Here is a 21,550-nt window from a genome sequence, read left to right as displayed (position 1 = left end):
ACACTGATGGGACCAGACAGCCCGTCGTCTAGACCAGCACAGCCACCAGTCCCAGGCACCAATAGACAACTCTCCTCCGGTTTTCTATCTTAGTTTGTTTGTTTTCATTTGAGTTATTATTCTCTTGTCTTTCCTTTTCTTTTTTAATGTTTATTTCTTTATTTGGAGAGAGAGAGAGAGTGAGTGATCAAGCAGAAGACAGGCAGAGAGAGGGAGAGAGAGAGAATCTGAGCAGGATCCATGCTCTCACTGCAGAACCTGATGGGGGTTTCGAACCCACCAACAGCGACAACATGACGTGAGCCAAATGCAAGAGTCGGACGCTTCACCTACTGAGACACCCAGGCGCCCATCTTTTCTTTCCTTTGCTTTCCCTTTCTTCTCTTTTCCCTTTTTTCTCTTTCTACTCTCCTCTTTCCTCGTCTCCCTTTGGAAACAGCCTAGTAGTCTCGAGTTGACGTGGGTCAAAGCTAATTATATCTCTACATTTATCTATATATCTTAATAAATACCTATATATCTATACATAGATATATATATAGATAGATAGATAGATATATCTATATATTTTTTTCCCTTTGTTCCTCTGTTCTGTTTCGTTGTGTGTTTGATTGCGCATTTTCTCTATACTTTTCTAGATCTCCTTCTTCATTTTCCTCCCTCTCTTTCTGGATTAAGCCCTAGAGCTCCTTTGAGTCACTGCCTGGTCTTTTTTTCCACTCCAGTCATTTCTCTTTTGGTTGGGCTAAGGATTGTTCACCACCCTCTTCTCCTTTTTTCCGGGATTAAGTCAACAAAGAAATCAAAGCACACCTGGTGGAAGGCCCAAACCGCCTCTCCAAGTAGCGAGAAAAGCAGCCAACGATGCACCTAAAGAGTGCACACAACACACTCCAAAAACATTTGTTCAACCTCCAGGCTATGGACAGGGTAGGACCCCTTTTTAATATAGTAGTACTCACAGGTGTGGGACACAGAACAAGCTATTAACACACATAAAGGGCAGGAATCTAGCCTAAACGACGAAATCGAAAAATTCTCCTCAAAAAAAAATCCAGGAAGAAACGACAGCCAGAGGAGTGCTCAAAAGAGACAGAAACAATATTTGTGAGCACATTTTTGGAATGACACTCATAAGATGCATAGTTGCGCTTAAAACCACGCATAGAAGACAACAATCTACTGCTTCAGAGATCAAGGACCTAAGGAATCGTCACGAAAAACGCTGATATGAAATGTTGTAAACGAGTTACAAAATAAACTGGATGCACTGACAGCAAGGATGGGAGAAGCAGTAGACATAATCGGTGAAACAGAAGATACAATGGTGGACAAAGGTGAATCAGAGAAAGGAAAGGAAGGATATGACTAGATCACAAGGCAGGTATAGAGACCTATGGGATTCGGTGAGATGAAATATTAGCCATATCCTACGAGTCCCAGAAGAAGACGAGTGAGAAAAAGGGGCAGAAGGTTGTTTTGAACAACTTATAGCTGAGAGCTTCCTTCATCTGGGGAAGGAAACGGTCATCCAAGTCCTGGCGGCACAGAGAATTTCTTTCCAAATCAACAAACCCAGGTCAACACCACGACATGCCATAGCGAAACTGGAAAACTACAAAGATAAGGAGAGGATTCTGAAAGCAGCTAGGGACAAACGGGTCTTATTCGACAAGGGAAGACACATAAGGGTAGCAGCAGACCTGTCCAAAGAACCTTGGCAGGGCAGAAGGGAGGGGTAGCAAACGGTCAATGTGCTGAATGGGAACATCTGCGGCGAAGAATCCCTTCCCCAGCAAGGCTGTCATTTAGAATAGAAAGAGAGAGAAAGGCTTTCCCAGACACACAAACCCTAATGGAGTTCATGACCACTAAACCAGCCCTACAGGAGATCGTAAGGGGCGACTCTGTGAGTGGAACGCAGCAGAGACTACAAAGGACCAGAGGCCTCACCAAAAGCATGAAACCTTCAGATAACACAATGACACTAAATCCATATGTTTAACTAATCACTCTGAATGTGAATGGGCTCAATGCCCCAATCAAAAGACACAGGGAATCAGAATGTGTAAAACACAAAACAAAACCAAAGAACAAGGTCCATCTATATGTTGTCAACAAGAAACTGATTTTAGACCCCAGGACACCTCCAGATTCAAAGTGAAGGTATGGGCAACCACCTATCATGCTACTAGAAGTCAAAAGAAAGCTGGAGTCGCCACACTTCCACCAGAAAGACTAGATTTTAAACCAGAGACTGTAGGAACAGATTCAGAAGGGCATTGGGTCATAATTAAGGGGTCTATTCATCAAGAGGAGCTAACACTTGCAAATGTTTATGGCCCCAAAGTGAAACGCCCACACATATGAATCGAATAATCACAAACATGAATAAATGTATACATACAAATACCGTGATTGTAGACGACTTTAAGACTCCACTCATGGCCACAGGCGGATCGTCAAGGCAGAAAATCGGTAAGGAAACACAGATCTAATGTGTCATTGGACCAGATGTATTCCGATATACATAGATATATATTGGCCTTAATATATACATTTATATACAGGGATATCAACACCGATATATTGAGATCTTTTCATCCAACAGCAGTAGAATGCACATCTTCTTAAGTGCACATAGAACATTCTCCAGTATAGATCACATCCTGGGTCACAAAACATCCCTCCACAAATATAAAAGGACTGAGATCCTACCATGCATATTTTCAGATCACAACGCTCAGACACTTGGAATCAACCTCAAGAACAAAAACTCGAAAGCCTCCAAATGCATGGAGGTTACAGAAGTTCCTACTCAAGAAAGAATGGGTCCACCAGGCGATTAAGGAAGAAACTTAAAACCATATGGAAGCAAATGAAAATGAAAAAACGCAATCCAAATCCTTTAGAATGCAGCAAAGGCAGTCCTTAGAGTAAAATACATTGCAATCCAGGCCTATCTTCAGAAGCGAGGATGGTCCCAAATACAGAAACTAACTTCACTCCTAATCGAACTAGAAACACAGCAGCAAAGAAAGCCCAACATCAGCAGAAGTAGGGAAACAAAAAAGCGTAGAGCAGAAATAAATCCTCTAGAATCCAAAAACAAGGTTGCACACATCAATCAATCTAAGAGATGTGTTTTTTTTTAAATAAGCAAAATCGATAACCCCCTAGCCATACTTCTCAAAAAGAAGAAAGAGTGGCCCGAACAGATAAAATCACAAATGAAAGACAAGAGATCACAACCAACACCACAAAAATACAACAAGGATCCGAGGATACTATGAAAAAGTATATGCCAACAACCTGGACACCCTGGAAGACATGGACAAATTCCTAGACACCCACACACTACCAAAAGCCAAACGGGAAGAAATGGAAAACGTGAACAGACCCATAACCCGTGAAGACATTCAATCAGTTATTAAAAATCTCCCAACAAATATGAGTCCTGGGCAGGATGGCATCCCAGGGTAATTCTACCAGACATTTAAAGCAGATTTAATCCTTCTTCTTCTCAAGCTGTTCCAAAAAAAATAGAAGCAGAAGGAAAGCTTCTGGACTCCTTCTATGAAACCAGCATTACGTTGATTTCCAAAGCAGACAGAGACCCCACTAAAAAGCAGAATGACAGGCCAATGTTCCTGATGAACATGGATGCAAACCTTCTCAATAAGATACTAGCAAATGTATTGCAACGGTATATTAAGAGAATGATTTTCCAGGATCAAGTGCAATTCTTTCCTGGGCAGCAGGGCTGGTTCAATATTCACAAATCAATCAACATGACACGTCCCATGAAGAGAAGAAAGGATAAGAACCATATGATCCTGTCAATAGATGCAGGAAAAGCATTTGACAAAATACAGCACCGTTTCTTAATACAACCCTCAAGAAAATCGGATAGAAGGAATAGACCTTCAAACCCTAAAAGCCACATATGAACGGCCCACAGCTAATAGCCTCCTCCATGGAGAAACACTGAGAGCTTTTCCCCTGAGATCAGGAACATGAAGGGATTTCTACTCTCACCACTGTTGCTTAGCATAATGTTGGAAGTCCTAGACTCAGACATCACACGACAAAATGAAATAAAAGGCATCCAAGTTGACAAAAAGAGGTCAAACTTTCACAGTTTGCAGATGACACGATAATCTATGTGGACATCCTGAAAGCCTCCACCAAAAAACAGCTAGAATGGATACATGCATTCAGCAAAGCTGCAGGATTAAAATCAATGCACCCAGATCGGTTGCATGTCTATACACCAATCATGAAGCATTAGAAAGAGATATCAAGGAATCGATCCCATTTACCACTGCACCAAACCATAAAACACCTAGCATTAAACCTAACCAAAGAGGTAAAAGATCTGTATGCTGAAAACTATAGACAACTTATGAAAGAAACTGAAGAACACACAAAGAACCCGGAAAATATCCCATGCTCATGGGTCGCAAGAACAAACATTGTTAAAATGTCAATACTACCCAAAGCAATCTGTACACTCAATGCAATCCCAATCAAAATAACAGCAGCATTCTTCACAGAACTAGAACAAACAATCCTAAACTTTGGAGAGAACCACAAAAGACCCAGACCAGAACAACGAAAGTAAGGTTGAAAAAGAAAGCCAGAGTGGGGGAGGCATCACAATCCCGGACTTTAGCCTGTACTACAAAGCTGCACTCCTCAAATGCACGGTATTAGCTCCAAACAAGCACAGAGGCCAATGGAATAGAATAGAGAACCCAGAAATGGGCCCACAGATGTGTGGCCAACTAAGCTCCAACAAAGCAGGAAAGAGTAGCTAATGCAAAAAAGACAGTCTCTTTAGCTAATGGTGCTGGGAGAACTGGACACCAACATGCACAAGAGTGAACCTGGACCACTTTCTTACACCTTACACAAACATAAACTCCAATGCATGAAAAAGCTTACTGTGAGACAGGAAACCATCAAAATCCTAGAGGAGAAAGCAGGCAACCACCTCTCTGACCTCGGCTGCAGCGATTACTTACTTGACATGTCTCCAAAGGCAAGGGAAAATAAAAGCAAAAGTGAACTTTTGGGACCTCATCAAGATACAAAGCTGCCACACAGCAAAGACAACAATCAACAACTTTAAAGGCAACCAACGGAATGGGAGAAGATATGTATTTGCAAATGGCATATCACATAAAGGGTTAGGATAAAAAAGTCTATAAAGAACTTGCCAAACTCAACACCCGAAAACCAAGTAAGTGAAGAAAGGGACAGAGGACGTGAATAGACACTTTTCCAAAGGAGACACCCAGATGGCCAATGGACACATGCAAAGATGCTCAACATCACGCATCATCCAGGAAATACAAATCAAACCCCACTGGGATAACACCTCAATCAGTCAGAGTGTGGTGGTGAAATTCACACCTCTGGAAATAACAGATGTTGGTGAGGATGTGGCAAAATGGGAACCCTCTTGCACGGTTGGTGGCAATGCAAACGGGTGCAGCCACTCTGGAAAGCAGTGTGGAGGTTCCTCAAAAAATTAAAAATAGAATTACAGCACTAGTAGGCATTTATCCAAAGGATACAGGAGTGCTGATTTGTAGGGGTTGTACCCCAGAGTTGATAGCAGTTCTATCAACAATCGCCAAATTATGGAAAGAGCCCAAATGTCCATCAACCGATGAATGGCTAAAGAAGAGGTGGTGGTCTATCTACAATGGAATAATACGACCTGGCCATGAAAAAGAATGGAATCTTGCCATTTGCAACACTGTGGAAGCAACTGGAAGGTATGATGCTAAATGAAGTAAGTCGGTCAAGAGAAAGATATCATATGTTTTCACTCATATGTGGAATTTGAAAACTTCACACAAGACCATAGGGGAAGGGAAAGAAAAAAAATAGTTACAAATACCTAGAGGGAGGCAAACCATATGATGGTCTTAAAAGACAGAGAACAAGATGAGGGTTGATGGGGGTGGGGAGTAAAGGGGGTGGAAAAAAGGGATGGTGGGCATTGAGGAAGGCACATGTTGGAATAAGCCCTGGGGTTATCCGGAAGTGATGAATTCCATGAATCTACTCCCTAAGCCAAGACTACAATGTACACACTATATATTCCCTAACTGGACACTAAATTGTCAAATGATAAAAATAAAGAACAAATAAAGAATAATAATGAAAACAGGGGAGGGGCGCCTGGGTGGCTCAGTCAGTTAAGTCTCCGATTTTTGCTCATGTCATGAGCTCTTGGTTCATGACTTCGAGCCCCGCATCAGTCTCTCTGCTGTCAGCACAGAGCCTGATTTGGACCCTCTGTACCCCTCTGCCCACCCCTCCCCTTCTCCCTCACTTTCTCTCAAAAATACACAAACACTAAAAATATTCTTAAGGAGTAAAAATAATACAATCACAAAAGCAGGGGAAAAAACATGAGATTCAAGATTTCAACTCCATATTTTAACAGTAGTTTTAAGGATGTAAAATATGCTTTTTCTAATATACACAAATAGTCATTTCTGTAATGAATAGCAGTAAGAATCATAAAAAGTTTTAACTGTGAAACACTAATTCAGGATTTTATAAGAATACTGCTTTTTAAAAATTAATCTTGGGACGCCTGGGTGGCTCAGTCAGTTGAACATCCAACTCTTAGTTTCAGCTCGAGTCATGATCCCAAGGCCATGGGATCAAGCCCTGCGTCAGGTCCACATGAATCATGGAGTCAGCTTGCGATTCATATGCTCCCTCACTCTCTCTCAAAAATCAACATTAAAAAAAATAGTAAAACGAATAAAAAAGTTAATCTTAAGGGACAAGATTTAAAGTATAGAAGAGAAATACAGGATTACAGAATTTTGAGCCATTTTCCAGTACTACCACGATGTCTAAGAAAAATATAAAAACCGATTTTAAACTTCATATAGTTTTATTATTCCACTGGGAACAGCATATGAAGAGCTCTAATTTCCTATCTACACCATATAGGAAGGTTATTAAAGACCCCAGAAGGAATCTAGTATTAAGCAACTAATATATTTATGATCATCCAATTTGAAGATTTTAAAGTCTTCAAATACATGTTTGATTATCAAGGAAGACTGAACATTCCCAGGAGGAAAGAAGAAAGGGACCAAAAAAAAAAAAATCAACTCAGCAGTCTTTCTCAGTTTTAGACATGAAAGAATTTACGTGCTAAATTGAACAACTATGAATACTAAAGTTTCCCCTGAATAATATAAAATGTATCTTGGGGTGCCTGGGGGACTCAGTCGGCTAAGCATCCGACTTCAGCTCAGGTCACGATCTCATGGTTCCTGAGCTTGAGCCCCGCGTGTCAGGCTCTGTGCTGACAGCTCAGAGCCTGAAGCCTGCGTCAGATTCTGTGTCTCCCTCTCTCTCTGCCATTCCCCTGCTCATGCTCCATCTCTCTCAAAAATAAATAAATATTGTTTTAAAAATGTATCTATTGTCGGAAATCTTCGAAAAAGTAAAAATCACCTCCTACAACGAATTTTGTATACCCTCTTGGCAACCTTTCATACCTTATGATTCTGTTATGACAAAGAGTTCATATTAGACAAAAATTTATACGTGTTGAGTTCATTCATCTGGAATGTGTGTATGTGTCTATTCTATGCAGATACTATTAAAAAAAAGAGTGGCACCTGGGTGGCTCAGCTGGTTAAGCGTCCAACTTGATTTTGGCTCAGGTTATTCAAGCTCTGTGTTGGGTTTGACACTGGCAGCACAGAGCCTGCTTAGGATTCTCTCTCTCTCTCTCTCTCTCTCTCTCTCTCTCTCTCTCTGCCTCTGTCTTACTCTCTCTCTCTCAAAATACATAAACAATTGAAAACTTAAAATTAAAGAAAGATAAATCAGAATGCAGAAAACATATTTTATATATTTTTTCTTTCAGAATGTGGCAGCTTAAGTGGCACCTGGGTAGCTCAGGCAGTTAAGCATCTTGATTTGGGCTCAGGTCGTCATCTTGCAAACCGGTTTGTTAGTCTGAGCTATGCATCGAGCTCTGTGCTGACAATGAAGAGCCTGTTTGGGATTCTCTCTGTCTCTCCCCTCTCTCCCTGTCCCCACCCTGCTTGCTCTCTCTCTCAAAATAAATAAATAAGCTAAAAAACAAAAAACAAATTCAGTGTTGCAGCTTCAAATTTAGTTTTTCATTTCACGGATAAAGAACCTTATTTACATCACCAGAAATTTTATTTAATGAAAAGAATAAATGTTTATTTCCTCTCTTTCTACTCCAAAAGACCTAAAATATACCAAGATTATACCACACAGGTTACCTTAGAAACCCCAAGAAAGACAATAACCAAACAGTGAAAATTCGCAATCAACCTGGTATGGACTAAAACAGATTTCACTTTGCATTCCTTAGAAACACAGGTTTTGCTAAACTAAATCTAGGATATCACCTTTATTAAACTGACAGGCAAGGGCAAAAATTTCTTTCGGTTCTTCACAGAAATCAGCTGTAAGTCATTCAGAAAAGTCTAAGCATTTTTTGGTTGTTACCTGGCTTTTTTTCTTAATTTGCACTTAAAATGTTTCCTCCCACATTTTATAATTCAGAGAGCATCTGCTCTGCCTTAATTCCACTATTGCTGCTGTGATTTTATGATACTTTCTCTCAACTCTTCATACTTTAAGTTCATCTCGCCCTTCTAAAATGAATTCTTCCCCTTCCCCCCCTCCTCATCTTCATATGCATCTAGCTATTCTTTCCAGCTGCCTTCTCCTTCTTTGCTTCCATAAAGGCATACAAGAGAATTGTCTACTCCCACCAAACTTTCTAAATTTCAATCCTGTACCTTCCTCTCTGTTGTCATTACACTGATTTCTATTACGATCTTGAGGACATCCATTTCTTCCTAAGATCCTTTTCATCATTATAAGGAGCAAGAGGATGGTACGGGTGGGGCAGTATAAAACAAAACAACTTACCTTTGCAAGACCAAGGACAGCTAACATCTTGAGAGAAGGTTTCAGAAGAGATTTAGATGATGGTAAAACTGGAAGAGGATCGCCGTAAACTCTGACTGGTGGTTTGGAAAGAGTTTCAGCCATATCTTTATTTTCAGAATGAGGATGGTTGTCCTCAGATAAGGTTCCATCTCCTGGTTTCATAGTGCCACGTTTTGGTCTCACTTAGTACAAAACAAAGTAAAGAGGACATGAAAATATCTGTAACTTAAAATTAGTGAATAACACAACAATGGACAAGAATTAGTGAATAATACAAGTCTTCCATAGCTTACTGTTTTTAATGAATTTCCAAGAAGAATGCAGTAGCTTTGCTATGCGTGATTTCGGGACATTCTAGAAAAGAATTAATAGCTTTAAGGATTACAAGAATCCAATTCGATAAAATCATTGTAATATTCACCATTACCAAATGAGCACCATTACACAAGGAACACAGGCTTTGGAATCATTCAAATGTAGATTCACATCTCAGTTATGCCGTTTACTATTTATTACCAGTCTCCATTTCCTTATGTGGTGAGGATTACAAGAGATCTCATAGGTGTCCCAAATGTTACTCGCCGTACCTGTAACTGATTAATATCGGGTAAATACTTTACTAAAGTAACCTCAGATAAACAATGAACCCTAGGTAATTGAAAGCATGTTGAAAAAACTAACACTAAGAAATTTAAATATGTTATCTTGTGAAGTGTTTGCATGATTTAGACTGGCATGAACTATCTCTTGTAAGAGAAAATATACAAACATACTCTTCAGTAGTATCTTATGTCAGTAAGTTGGAATTGCAAACAGTTTAAGTGGCTTCTGTTTCTCAAAACACTAAAGACAAATATGACTATTTAAATGTAGCTCCTTCTGGGACGCCTGGGTGGCTCACTCAGTTAAGTGACCAACTTTTGATGTCAGCTCAGGTCATGAACTCACGGTTAGTGGGGTCCAAGCCACACATCGGGCTCTGTGCTGACGGCGTGGAACTTGCTTGAAATTCCCTCCTTTCCTCTCTGTCTGCCCCTCCCTACTAGCACTTGCTCATTCTCTCTCTCTCTCCCTCCCATTCCAAGAGAAATACAAACACTACAAAAACATTTAGCTCAGCTCTTTCCAAGAAAGATAAAAAAGAATAATAAACCTTGTGGGGCAATGAGTCATGGATGAAAACCACACACAGACAGTAGAATTCCATAACCAATATGTTGACAATGGAGTTGACAGAAAGTGATATACTAAAAGAACAGACACTAAAGAAAGGTTTTCTGCAAGGAAACACTAGGGTAGGGGTAAAGCATTAAAAAAGAGCATGGTAGTGGGAACACATAGGTGGCTCAGTCAGTTCAGCGTCCAACTTCAGCTCATGAGTCATGGTCTCACGGTTTGTGGGTTTCAGCCCCACATTGAGCTCTATATTGACAGCTCGGAGCCTGGAGCCTGCTTTGGATTCTGTGTCTCCCTCTGTTTCTGAACCTACCCCGCTTGCACTCTGTCTCTCTCGTGCGCTCCAAAATAAATAAACTTAAAAACATCAAAAATATCTTAAAAACCATGGGGGGAGAAGAGGAAAAAAGAAAAAAAATAAGGAGACATGACCAACCAATGAAGCATGAGCTTAAGACAAGGAAGAAAAGCAGAAATGTGAGCAAAATAAGGTAAGTGGAAACAACATATATTTTTAAACAGGTACATAAGTAGGATTGGGAATATAGTATGAGCAATAGTCTCTTTGAAACCTCTGAAATATATATATATATATATATATATATATATATATATATATATATATATAAAACCTATACGTAAAAGAGAGGCTTCGATTCACAGTATATCCCTAATAATACTGACTCTTATCACTCTACAGTTATCTGGTGATAAATACTGTAATGAAGAATTTAATTTTTTTCAGTATAAATAAATTGTTCAAATCCTGGCATCTATCGTTTCCGAAAAGCTAGAAATTATTACTAGACTAAGAAATGAACGGAAACAGACAGGTTCCTAACACATCAACATTCACTATGGAGAAAGAATTGGGAATGAGAATTCTAGGAAGAAATGGGAACCTTCAAAGGATGTATGTAATGGGACACAGTTGGAGTTACACAAACAAAGGCTGAGGACTTTTTCTCTGCAATTCTAAGCTCACAATGGGAGGATACTAAAAATATACTCTAACCTTCTTTCTTATGTAACTCCTGATTTCCTCAATAGAATTCATTTGCGTGTATACATGTGAAACACTAAAACGGAATATAAACTGAAGCCTGACTTTTTAAATTCACATATTTAATTGTGATGTATCATGCGTATTTTGTTACTTTTCAATCCCCATTCTACGGAATTCCATTTCCCTACTCATTTATTCACATTCAAAAACCATGACATTGCTTCTTCCAAGCAAGCCTTTATTCTAGCAGCTCCAGGAGTCAAACAAGTGTCTTTCCTAACCTCCAGGAGCTTATCAAGATTTAGGGGCTTTGAAATGAATACTGAAATAAATATCACATGTCTGAAACTTTAAATTTTAGAATCTGACACAAGGACGAGGAGGAGATCGTTTTCAAAGCTAGAATAGGAAAGATTTCTGAAATTAGAAATTTGACAACTTGGCTATGAAGAGCCTCTGCACATAGAGCTACTCTTTTCAGCAAAATACGTATTCTTCGGGGAGATGCACCATTTTAACTTACTCTTCATGGAGTTATTTCAAAAACTACAGGGGAACACCTTTGTAACGTAAATGTTGAGAAATACTGTAAACACCTAAATTTCTACATTTTCTAACATGATTTTAGTCTAAATGTAGAACAAAGGATAGAGCCAAAGGAAAATCCTGTATCTCACCAAAATTTAACTTGCCCGGGGCGGGGGGCAACCTACAATAGATACTTGGACCCAATCAGGTTTCATTTAGGCATGAGTATTATCAGTCATGTTACTATCACAGTAAGAATCCTTATCCTTAAGCAAATGTCATATTGCCTCCATGATGGGAAAGCTTTTCCCGATATAATTTGACGGTCATTATATATTTTCCAGCCCATTCTTTTATCAGCCTCCACCTGTACGATTTACCAAAGTACAACAAAACAAAACAAAACATTCAACGCGTCATGTATCTGTAAAGTGGTTGGTTCCTGCTAACTTTCCATGACACACATAAAATGATGATACACAGGCTCCTCTTAAATGTTCAGAGTAAATAAGGGAGAAAACTCAATTCAGAGCAGGAAAGTGAGTTTCACAGGAGGGTACTTTACCTTGGTACCAAAATCAAAGTCTTGGCTAGCTGATGTAGACCACGAATCATCAGGAACAGGTGTGTCAGAACGCCTTTAGAGAAAAAAAATACAACAAAAACATGTTCATGCATTTAAAAACAAAATTTAAAAAAGTTAAGGGAAAGGTCAAGTATCTGTTTATTCCACGAAGTTTCTTGGTATCATTAAAAGTTGTCCTCTGGTTTTTCTTCATGAAGTTTTATTTTAATTCCAGCAATAGTAACATCCAGAGTTATATTAGTTTAAGTTGTACAATATAGTGAGTCACCAACTCCATACTCACCCCGTGCTCATCATGACAAGGGCACTCTTTCATCCCCATCATCTCTTTCATCCCTCCCACCACTCACCTCCGCTCCACAACCATCCTTTTCTTCTCTGCAGGTAAGAGCCTATTTCTTAGTTTGTCTCCCCTTTTATTTCCTCCCTTTGCTCGTTTGTTTTTTCTTAAGTGCTACATGAGTAAAATCATATGGCATTTGTCTTTCCCTGACTTTGCTTACCATACTACACTCAGGCTCCATCCAGGTGATTGCAAATAAAGGCAAGATTTCATTGTTTTATGATTGAGTAATATTACGGTGTGTGTGTGTGTGTGTGTGTGTGTGTGTGTGTGTGTGTGTATGGATATACATGCACACACAGACATACATTCACATAGGGCTTCTTCTTCGTTCAATCATCTGTCAATGGACGCTTGCGCTGGCTGTTGGAAATAATGCTGCAATAAACACAGGGGTGCATGTGTCCCGTGGAATTCGTGTTTTTGTATTCTCTTGGGTAGTATCCACGAGTGCAATTACTGGATCATAGGAGAGTTCTGTTTTTAATTTTGTGAGGAACCTCCATACTGTTTTCCACAGGGGCCGCACCCATTTGCGTTTCCACCAACGGTGCAAGAGGTTTCCTTTGTCTCCAAATCCTCGCAAACACTTGCTTCTTGTGTCTTGGAGTGTAGCCATTCTGACAGGTGTGACGAGGTATCTCGTTGTAGTTTGGGGGAGCATCGTTTCATGTGTCTGTCGACCATCTGTATGTTGTCTTTGGAAAAGTGTCTGGTGATGTCTACTGCTCATTTATAAACCGGGCTTTTTTGCAGGGGGGTGATGTTGACCTGTATCAATTTTTTAGACATTGTGGATACTAACCCTTTACTGGATTTGCAAAACATTTCCAAATTTGTTCTCCCATTCCAGAGGTTCCCTTTCAGCTATGACGGTTTCCTTCCCTGCGCAAAAGCTTTGTAGGTTGGGATAGTCCCCATACTTTATTCTTGCTTTATTTCCCTTGGCTCAAGAGACATAACTAGTTAAATGTTGCTACAGCCAAAGTCAGAGAAATGACGGCCTGTGCTCTCTTCAAGGATTTCTTTTTTTTTTTTTTTTTTTTTTTATGGTTTCAAGACTCACACTTAGGTGTTTAATTCATTTTGAGTTTCTTTGTGTGTATGGTACAGAAATGGGTCCAGGTTCATTCTTTGGCATGTGGCTTGTTCAGTTTTCCCAACACCATTTGGTGAAGAGACTGCCTTTTCCCCACTGGATAGTCTTTCCTGTTTGTGGAAGATGAACTGACCATACAGTGGTGGATTTATGTCTGGGTTTGCGGTTCTAGTCCACTGAGCTATGAGGCTATTTTGTACGCCAGTACCCACCATACTGTTTGGATTACTACAGCTTTGGAATACAACTTGAAAGCTGAGATTGCGATACCTCCAGGGTTCCTCGTTTTCCATATTGCTTTGGCCATTCAAGGTCTTTTGTGGTTCTATACGACGTTTAGGATTGTTTGTCTAGCTCTGTGACAAATGCTGTTGGTATGGTGACAGGGATTGCATGACATCTGTCGATGGCTTCGGGTAGTGTAGACACTTTAAAAATATGTATTCTTCCCATCTGTGAGCATCGGATGTCTTTTTCTTTCCGTCACCTTCAATTTCTTTCAGCAGAGTACAGGTCTTTCACAATTTGGACCCTGTTTTAACAAAAGCTTTCAGTTCTCTATTTGGCCTCGACCTCTCCTAACCTGTGAAATCTCCAGGAAAGACCCAGTCTGAGTTTCCATAACCAAATGTGACAGGCAGGGAATGCTCTGAAATGGTTGAAAATGAAATGTATAAACGTTACCACAAGGACTTCTCACCTCACATCTGTCAGAATGGCTCAGTTTCAACACACAGGAAACAACAAGGGTTGCTCGGGGTGTGGAGAAGAAACAACCCTTGTGCACCGGTCATGGGATGTAAATTGGTATTGCCACAGTGAAAGCCAGTATGGAGGGGCCTCAACAAAGTAAAAACACAAATACCATAGGATCCAGTGATTCCACTACTGGGTATTTATTTACCCAAGGGAAATGGAAATACTAATTTGAAAAGATATATGCACCCCTATCTTTATTATAGCATTATTTACAAGAGACAAGATATGGAAGCAACCCAAGTGTCCACCAATACATGAAGAGACCACACACACACACACAAGCACATACACACACACACGCAGACACACACACACACACACACACACACACACACTGAAATATTACGCATCTATAAAAGAGAATGAGATCTTGCCATCTGCAACATGATGGATATACCTAGATGGTATGAGGCTAAGTGAAATAAGTCAGACAGAAAAAGACAAATCCTATATGATTTCACTTCTGTATAGAATCTAAAAAGGGGAATAAATGAACAAACAGAGCAAAAGCAGAAACAGACCCATAAATGCAGAGATTTGACTCTTGCCAGAAGGGAGGGGAGGTGGGGGGATGGACAAAACGGGTGAAGGGGAGAGGGAAGTTCAGGGTTCCAGTTATAGAATGAATAACTCACAAGGCTCAAAGGTACAGCATAGGGAATCTAGTCAGTGGTATCGTCATAGCATCATACATTAACAGATGGGAGCTACGCTTATGGCGATCACGGTGAAACATCCAGAGTTGTTGCATCACATATTACCTTGTGTGTCAGGTAGAGCTCCGTTTACGTAAACGTATCAAAGTTTAGGTTTCTATGTTATGAGTGGTAGTACTAACTAGAGATTGAAAGAGTCAAAGTTCCCAAGGCCAACTTTGTTCCCACACTGGTCTTGCCTTATTTAGGTCCATAATAACTAGCAAGACATTCCAAGCCTTCAGGGGCATTCAGCTACCCAAGGAGGGAGACTGTGATCAAAACGGTCCTGGTAGTTGTGCCTCTATTTCTCTATACGCTGCCTGAATATTTTCTTCCCTATGAGCTCCCACTCCTACATCACTCTTCGGCACGGTTCTGTGGCATTGCCCAAACTTTCGATCTTTAGCCTATGAAGCCATACAGTCCTACAACCAGGATGGGCTCAAATGACCGAGGGTAGGAGCCATGTCCTGCTCCTGGAGAACAAGCGAATTGGGAGTCTCAGTCATCCACACAGTCACCTCAACCTAGGCATGTTATCACCGATCCAGATGAAGCTCCCTTACTGATTGGGCAAGTCAGTCCTACCCCTGCCCAGCCCTAACAGTACATGGGAAGGGCATCACAGATTTAGGAAAAGAGGTGGAGTGAGGAGACAGCTTGCCTTGGGCCATACATCTCTGATGTTCGGGATCTCCACCCCCCACCCCCAATTCCTTGAGAGCATCTAAGCTATCCTCCCTCAGTTGGGGTGGAAGTAGGGGATATCTTATTTCTATTTGCTCTAAACAGACACTTCCCAGCAGCTCAAATGATTTTTAACCTCTCTCATCAGAAAATCTGAGGTATGCTCGCACCTTCAATGAAACCAACACACACAAAAGCAGAAACCTGGTCACGACACTCTTGAACACTCTATTTGAATATGCCTTTCTAAACAACTCCCCGAATCCTGGGTCCTTCATTCCTGTCATTCACCTTTATCTCACTTGGCATAAACCCCCATATTCTGACATCTTTTCTCAAGCTCTTATTCCTAACCAACTCAGTGTTGTTCTCCTTGAAACCTGGTCTCCTCTGCTAATTCGATTCTTACCCACATTCCTTGTATTAGAAGGAGTATTATTAGACCCACTCCCCAGCTTTCTATTATTAAAACAGTTGCCTGCAAGATGAAGACAAAAAAGAAGGAAGAAAGGAAAGAAAGAAAGAAAACCAGAATGTAAATCTCATTTCTGTCACTTATCATATCCAAATAGGTCACTTCAATCTCTTTTGAGTTTCAAATTCTCCAGGGAAACAACCACTGGGCAAGGAGCTGAAACATAGGTTGACGTACCAGAGGGTGTTTTGAGGAAATAATCTCTGAGGTTCCCTAAATCTTGAGACTCTAAGTGCTTTTGATTTGGCCTCTGAAAAAATGGAGAGTCCTCAGCTGGCAGAAGGGGGAAAATTATTGGAAAAAAAAAAGAAATACCAAGGAAACCAGAGAAGAAGGTCAAAAGGCAAAAACACAGTACAAAAAAGTCATGGGGGGGGGAAGAAAAACCTCCAAAAAAACCCAAAAAGCTTCCTAGAACTAGACAAGGGTACTAGCCCAAAGGGAAACCAGCCTGGGAACGTAGGCAACAGAGAATCATATAGCAATATCCTCGAAATAGAGGCTGAATTTAATTAATGTAACATGGTCTACAACTAGATATCCTTCCCTTACAGAAAACTCATTTGTCTCAAGAAGAGGGGATACCACGACATCCAAGGAGCTGCCTGACGACATCTTGCTTATTATGTAAAAGCCTTGACACCATGGCCATAGCTGACATCCACCCTAAAATCTCGGATGGTAAAAACAAGGGACGAGTTACCACTGCACTAATGACTTTTGTTAGCACTAGTGGTCAAATATATGAGGCCAAATGCTTGGCCTAACCTGGGTTCTTAAGCAAACCCTAAATTCGTGTTCCGACATCATTACCTTTGACATTCTGAGTTGATCTGCCCTAGGATCTGTATCTTCATCTCAGTGCTGCTGAGGAACCAGAGAATGGATGTGGAAGCTTCACGGGCTGACGGGCAAAGCCCCACAGCTACCCTTTAACTATGGAATCATGGTCGAGTCATCAACCTCCCTGAACCACAGTTGCGAAAGTAATAAAAAGTAGGCTACAATAACAAAGCTACTTTGCAAAGCTATACAATGACTATATAACTGAACAGATGTTACCCATAGGATATAGTGTCTAGTCCAGGGTAGAACACGCAACAACTGCTTTTGTTCTCTGCATTCCCTTAAGAGTCATATAATTTTCAGTTCATTCATTCCCTTCCCTTTCCTTTCCTTTCCTTTCCTTATCCGTTTCATCTCATTTCATTCCTTTATACTTTGAGAGTGAGTGCACAGAGAAATCGGGAAAGATATCCCAAGGAGGCTGTCAGCACAAACCCCGATGTGGGGCTTGAACTCACAAACCTGAGTTGAAATCAAGAGTCACACCCTTAACCGACTGAGCCACCCGGGTACCCCAGCAAATGTCATTTTTACAAATCCATAAAAATCCTACCTGGTTATAGAGTCTTCCTCAGCCTTCTCATCTGATCCTAAAGAAGAAACAGAATACATGTTAAATCAACAATCGAAAAATACAGGAATTACAAGTGTACGTCTTATGATGTGTTAAAAAGTATTGCTTTGGGACCACACCTGGAAACCACACTACACTGAGTGGTAATTATACCATTCATAGGCTTAAAGGACTAAGAAATCTTACTTTCTCCTCTATATTGACCAAAAGCAAGAATGGGTTTTCTCAGAATTTGACAGCTACAGGTGAACTGATGTTTACAATGGCCATCACTGACCGACTCTATGACACTGGAGGAAACTGGTAGCGTTAGGAGAATGATTATCATGAGCGGCCAATGTCAGACTGAAACTAGCATGATTTTTCTGGACTTCCACTCCTAGAGGAGTTGAAAGAGAGTATCTTTATTTTGCTGTAACACGGCAGAACTTCCCCAGCTCTTCAGCAGACACTCTTCAGTCTTAGGAGGAAACACCCCCTCACAAAGTGTGCTCTATAGCCATTGTACTTTGCAGCATGGCCAAACCATAGCAAGCAGACGCTCCCTGGCCTTATTTCCAATGGCAAGGTAAGAAGGAAAGATTTGGCATTCCAGTTTGATAAAGTTCTAACCTCTTGAGACTGCCTCCTTCCATTGCTAGAGAGTCCATCTAGACCCACCGCACATCACAGAGGAGGAGGATCCCAATGTGAGTGCTGTGTAGTGGTTCATGATGTCATGTTTCTCAACCCTCCCCATTAGGTGACACACATCTAGAGAAATCATACTTTTTTTTCATAGAAGGCAGAGGTCATCGGATCCTCTACTGATGAGCAACTAAACAAAACAAAGGGCAAAGAATATCTTGAATGCCTACATTCAATTGCCAGGATATTTTCACTTTCTAAACATTCAAAGACATCCACTCTATGATTCTAACTATATGACACCTGGAAAGAGCAAGGCTATGGAGCTAAGGGTTGGGGTGAAGGTAGGGAGAAACGGGCACAGCACAGAGGACTTTTAAGGCAGTGCAACTCTTTCACACGATACCACAAAGGTGGATTCACATCATTACACATTTGTTAAAACTCATAGAATGTATAACACCAAGGCTGAAGACTAATGCAAATTAGAGACTTGGCCTCAAAATGAAGAGTTCGTGTCCATAGAAAATGCACCACTGTTGTCAGGGTGCCTGGGTGGCTCAGTTGGTTCAGCGTCCAACTCTGGATGTGAGCTCAGGTCATGATCTCACTGTTCCTGGGATCAAGTCCTGCATCAGGCTCTGTGCTGACAGCACAAGATTCTTTCCCCCCTCTCCCTCTGCCCCTTGGCTGCTCACACGCATGCATGCTCTCTCGCTCAAAACTAAACCAAGGAACTGAAAAACAAAAATCCTACTAAAAACGGGCCACTGTCGCGCAAGATGTTAACAACAGGGGAGGCTAGGCGTGTACGGGAGCGCGGTATGGTATATGCAGACTCTCTGTACTTCCTATTATATTTTGCTGTGAACTTAAAACTGATGTCAAAAATCAGGCTTATTAAATGTATGAAACAACAAAAGCAACAAAATATGGTATCCATTGTAGCTACTCTTAGCATATACTAACTCACGATACCGTCATCGTGAACATTAAAATAGAGATCAAAGTAACACAATAAGGGTACTGTCTCCCATTTGGAAGTATATGAAAATGCATAAACAAAACACAAAAATACAACAGTTGTTTGTATACTTAGGCAAGAAAACATTTGATGAATATGACCCAAAATCTTACACCTATAAACAGGAGTTCAGCACCATAGGCATCACACCTAGGTTTTCCATATAATTAAGAGATTTTCATTCTCATTTTAAATCAAAAATCATTATGTTGATCATACCTAAGAATCATAATGAAAGCTTAATCCCATAAAAAAAGGTTATAATGACCTAATATGGCCCTCCCTGGTAATTTTTGTACAAATACCTACTTCATATGGATGATGAAACTGAAACCAGTACCATGGTAACCGTCATGTTACTTGCTAGTAAAACAAAATTTGAAGACACCACCAAAAATGACGTCAGGGCTATAATTCCTATGCAGAACAGATTTCATCCAGCAGGCCAAAGATGGCTACCCTCAGAACATCCTACTTGAATGACTGGCCCTTGGTGGTGCCCTGGGATCTTGGATTTAAGGAGGGTTCCCACCATTCCCTAGCTGGTTAAGAGTGGTTCACTGTGCCTAAGTGCTGGTACAATCAATGTGCTTAAGGCTGTACACTTGATTTCCTTGGTGGAAACCTGGAATTTTGGGACATGCTAAGGAGAAGATGCCTATGTGATTAGCATTTGATGAAAACCTCGGGCACTGAGTATCCATAAGCCTCGTACTGGCAGACAACATTTCACTTGTGCTGTCCTAATTTCATGCTGGAGGAATTTAGCACATCCTGCCAACTCCATAGAGAAAGGATTCCTGGAAGCCTGCGCTTGGCTTCCTCTGGCCTTCACCCCATGCACCATTGCTCGGTGCTGATTGGCCTTACTTGCCTGTCCCCATACCAATCCACACGCATGACTACAACTATATGCTGAGTCCTGTGAGCTCTTCTAGTGAACGATCAAATCTGGGTGTCATTGGGATGCCTCTAACACAACTGCATTATATGAAATTTTATTATTTGGGTTGATGTCTTACACGTGGTTACAGTCAGAAGGTCATGTCACAGAATACCTTTCCTGGAATCTCTTTTCTTGGTATTGGCCTTGAAAATTCCTACATCCCTATGGATCCATTTGAAGAAAGGTTTAAAAGGAATAGATGAAATCACGATGTCAGAAATTGTGAAAGACGCAACAATCTTATTTTACTCCGAAAAAGAGAGAGAGAGAGAGAGAGCGAATCCTGGTGATTGCCCCTATGTTCTACCATATAAAAGCTCTCTGAAATATGAAAAATCCTGGTGATTGCCCCTATGTTCTACCATATAAAAGCTCTCTGAAATATGAAAAATCAGTTAATTTTCTCCAACTAACTAGGACTTAGTTCATTTTTCTGGCAGATAGGAATCAAAGAAGTACCAGGGATCATTCTACAACAATCAGAACTATCAGACAGAATATGAAAGCATACTACTGATTATAGTGGTTTTTTTTTTGTTTCTTTTCCTTATTTTCCTAGAACATTAAAAATATAGTTCACCTATTAAGGGCAGTTATTGCCAAAATAATCAAAAGTCACAAATACGGCATCCAAAATGTCAGATGAGTTATCTTGATGTCTCCTTATCTGACCCTCCTTCCAATTCTCTTATTTTGCCCTAATTGATTCTACCGTATGAAGTACCCCCATTTTATATGGCGTTAACGTATATACATTTATCGCTGACTACAAATGCGTATGTTCACCCATGGTACTTAGGACATAACTCTGCATCATCAGCTAGGTCAGTCCTTAATGTCTTGCCAACAGTGAGGATAACAGTAAGAGTGGGAACATTTGGGGATACGACTCTGACAAATTCTGGTACGAGAAGCTCACCTGATAGTGTTGCTGCATTTCAGATAGTCTGCTCTTCCTTTTTTAAGAACTAGTGTATTTTACCACCTTCCAGTAGAAACACCATACACACCGGCTTACTTTCCTTCATTTACTCCCTGTAGTCTCGGCCATTCACATCATTCCCTCTTTGGCTCTTCTCTTCTTTCCTGAGGTTCCTTAGGCCTTCCAGTGCCTTGAAAGGGAACTAGTCATTTAGCTCCTTTGGTGGCACTCTCAATTTAATCTGTTGCTGGCACCACATACGATATGCAACT

General features: G+C 40.6%; 1 protein-coding gene across 8 annotated transcripts in view; it reads right to left on the bottom strand.

Annotated features, from left to right (window-relative positions):
• Positions 1–21,550, bottom strand: part of LOC122478343 (ankyrin repeat domain-containing protein 26-like) — a 242,014-nt gene that overhangs the window by 117,021 nt on the left and 103,443 nt on the right. For 4 of the 8 annotated variants that reach the window (XM_043571969.1, XM_043571965.1, XM_043571967.1 and 1 more), the window contains exons 9-12: positions 17,739–17,775; positions 12,258–12,330; positions 9,276–9,336; positions 8,962–9,164 (exon numbers count right to left, since the gene is read on the bottom strand). The exons of 3 other annotated variants lie outside the window; for them this stretch is intronic. In XM_043571969.1, the coding sequence (XP_043427904.1) occupies positions 8,962–9,164; positions 9,276–9,336; positions 12,258–12,330; positions 17,739–17,775 (374 nt within the window). The remainder of the gene's footprint in view (positions 1–8,961; positions 9,165–9,275; positions 9,337–12,257; positions 12,331–17,738; positions 17,776–21,550) is intronic. One more of the 8 variants, XM_043571968.1, reaches the window with a different exon arrangement.

This window comes from Prionailurus bengalensis, unplaced genomic scaffold (assembly GCF_016509475.1).
Source record: "Prionailurus bengalensis isolate Pbe53 unplaced genomic scaffold, Fcat_Pben_1.1_paternal_pri Un_scaffold_51, whole genome shotgun sequence".
Lineage (NCBI taxonomy): Eukaryota > Metazoa > Chordata > Mammalia > Carnivora > Felidae > Prionailurus > Prionailurus bengalensis.
This window is presented reverse-complemented; position numbering and strand designations above follow the sequence as displayed.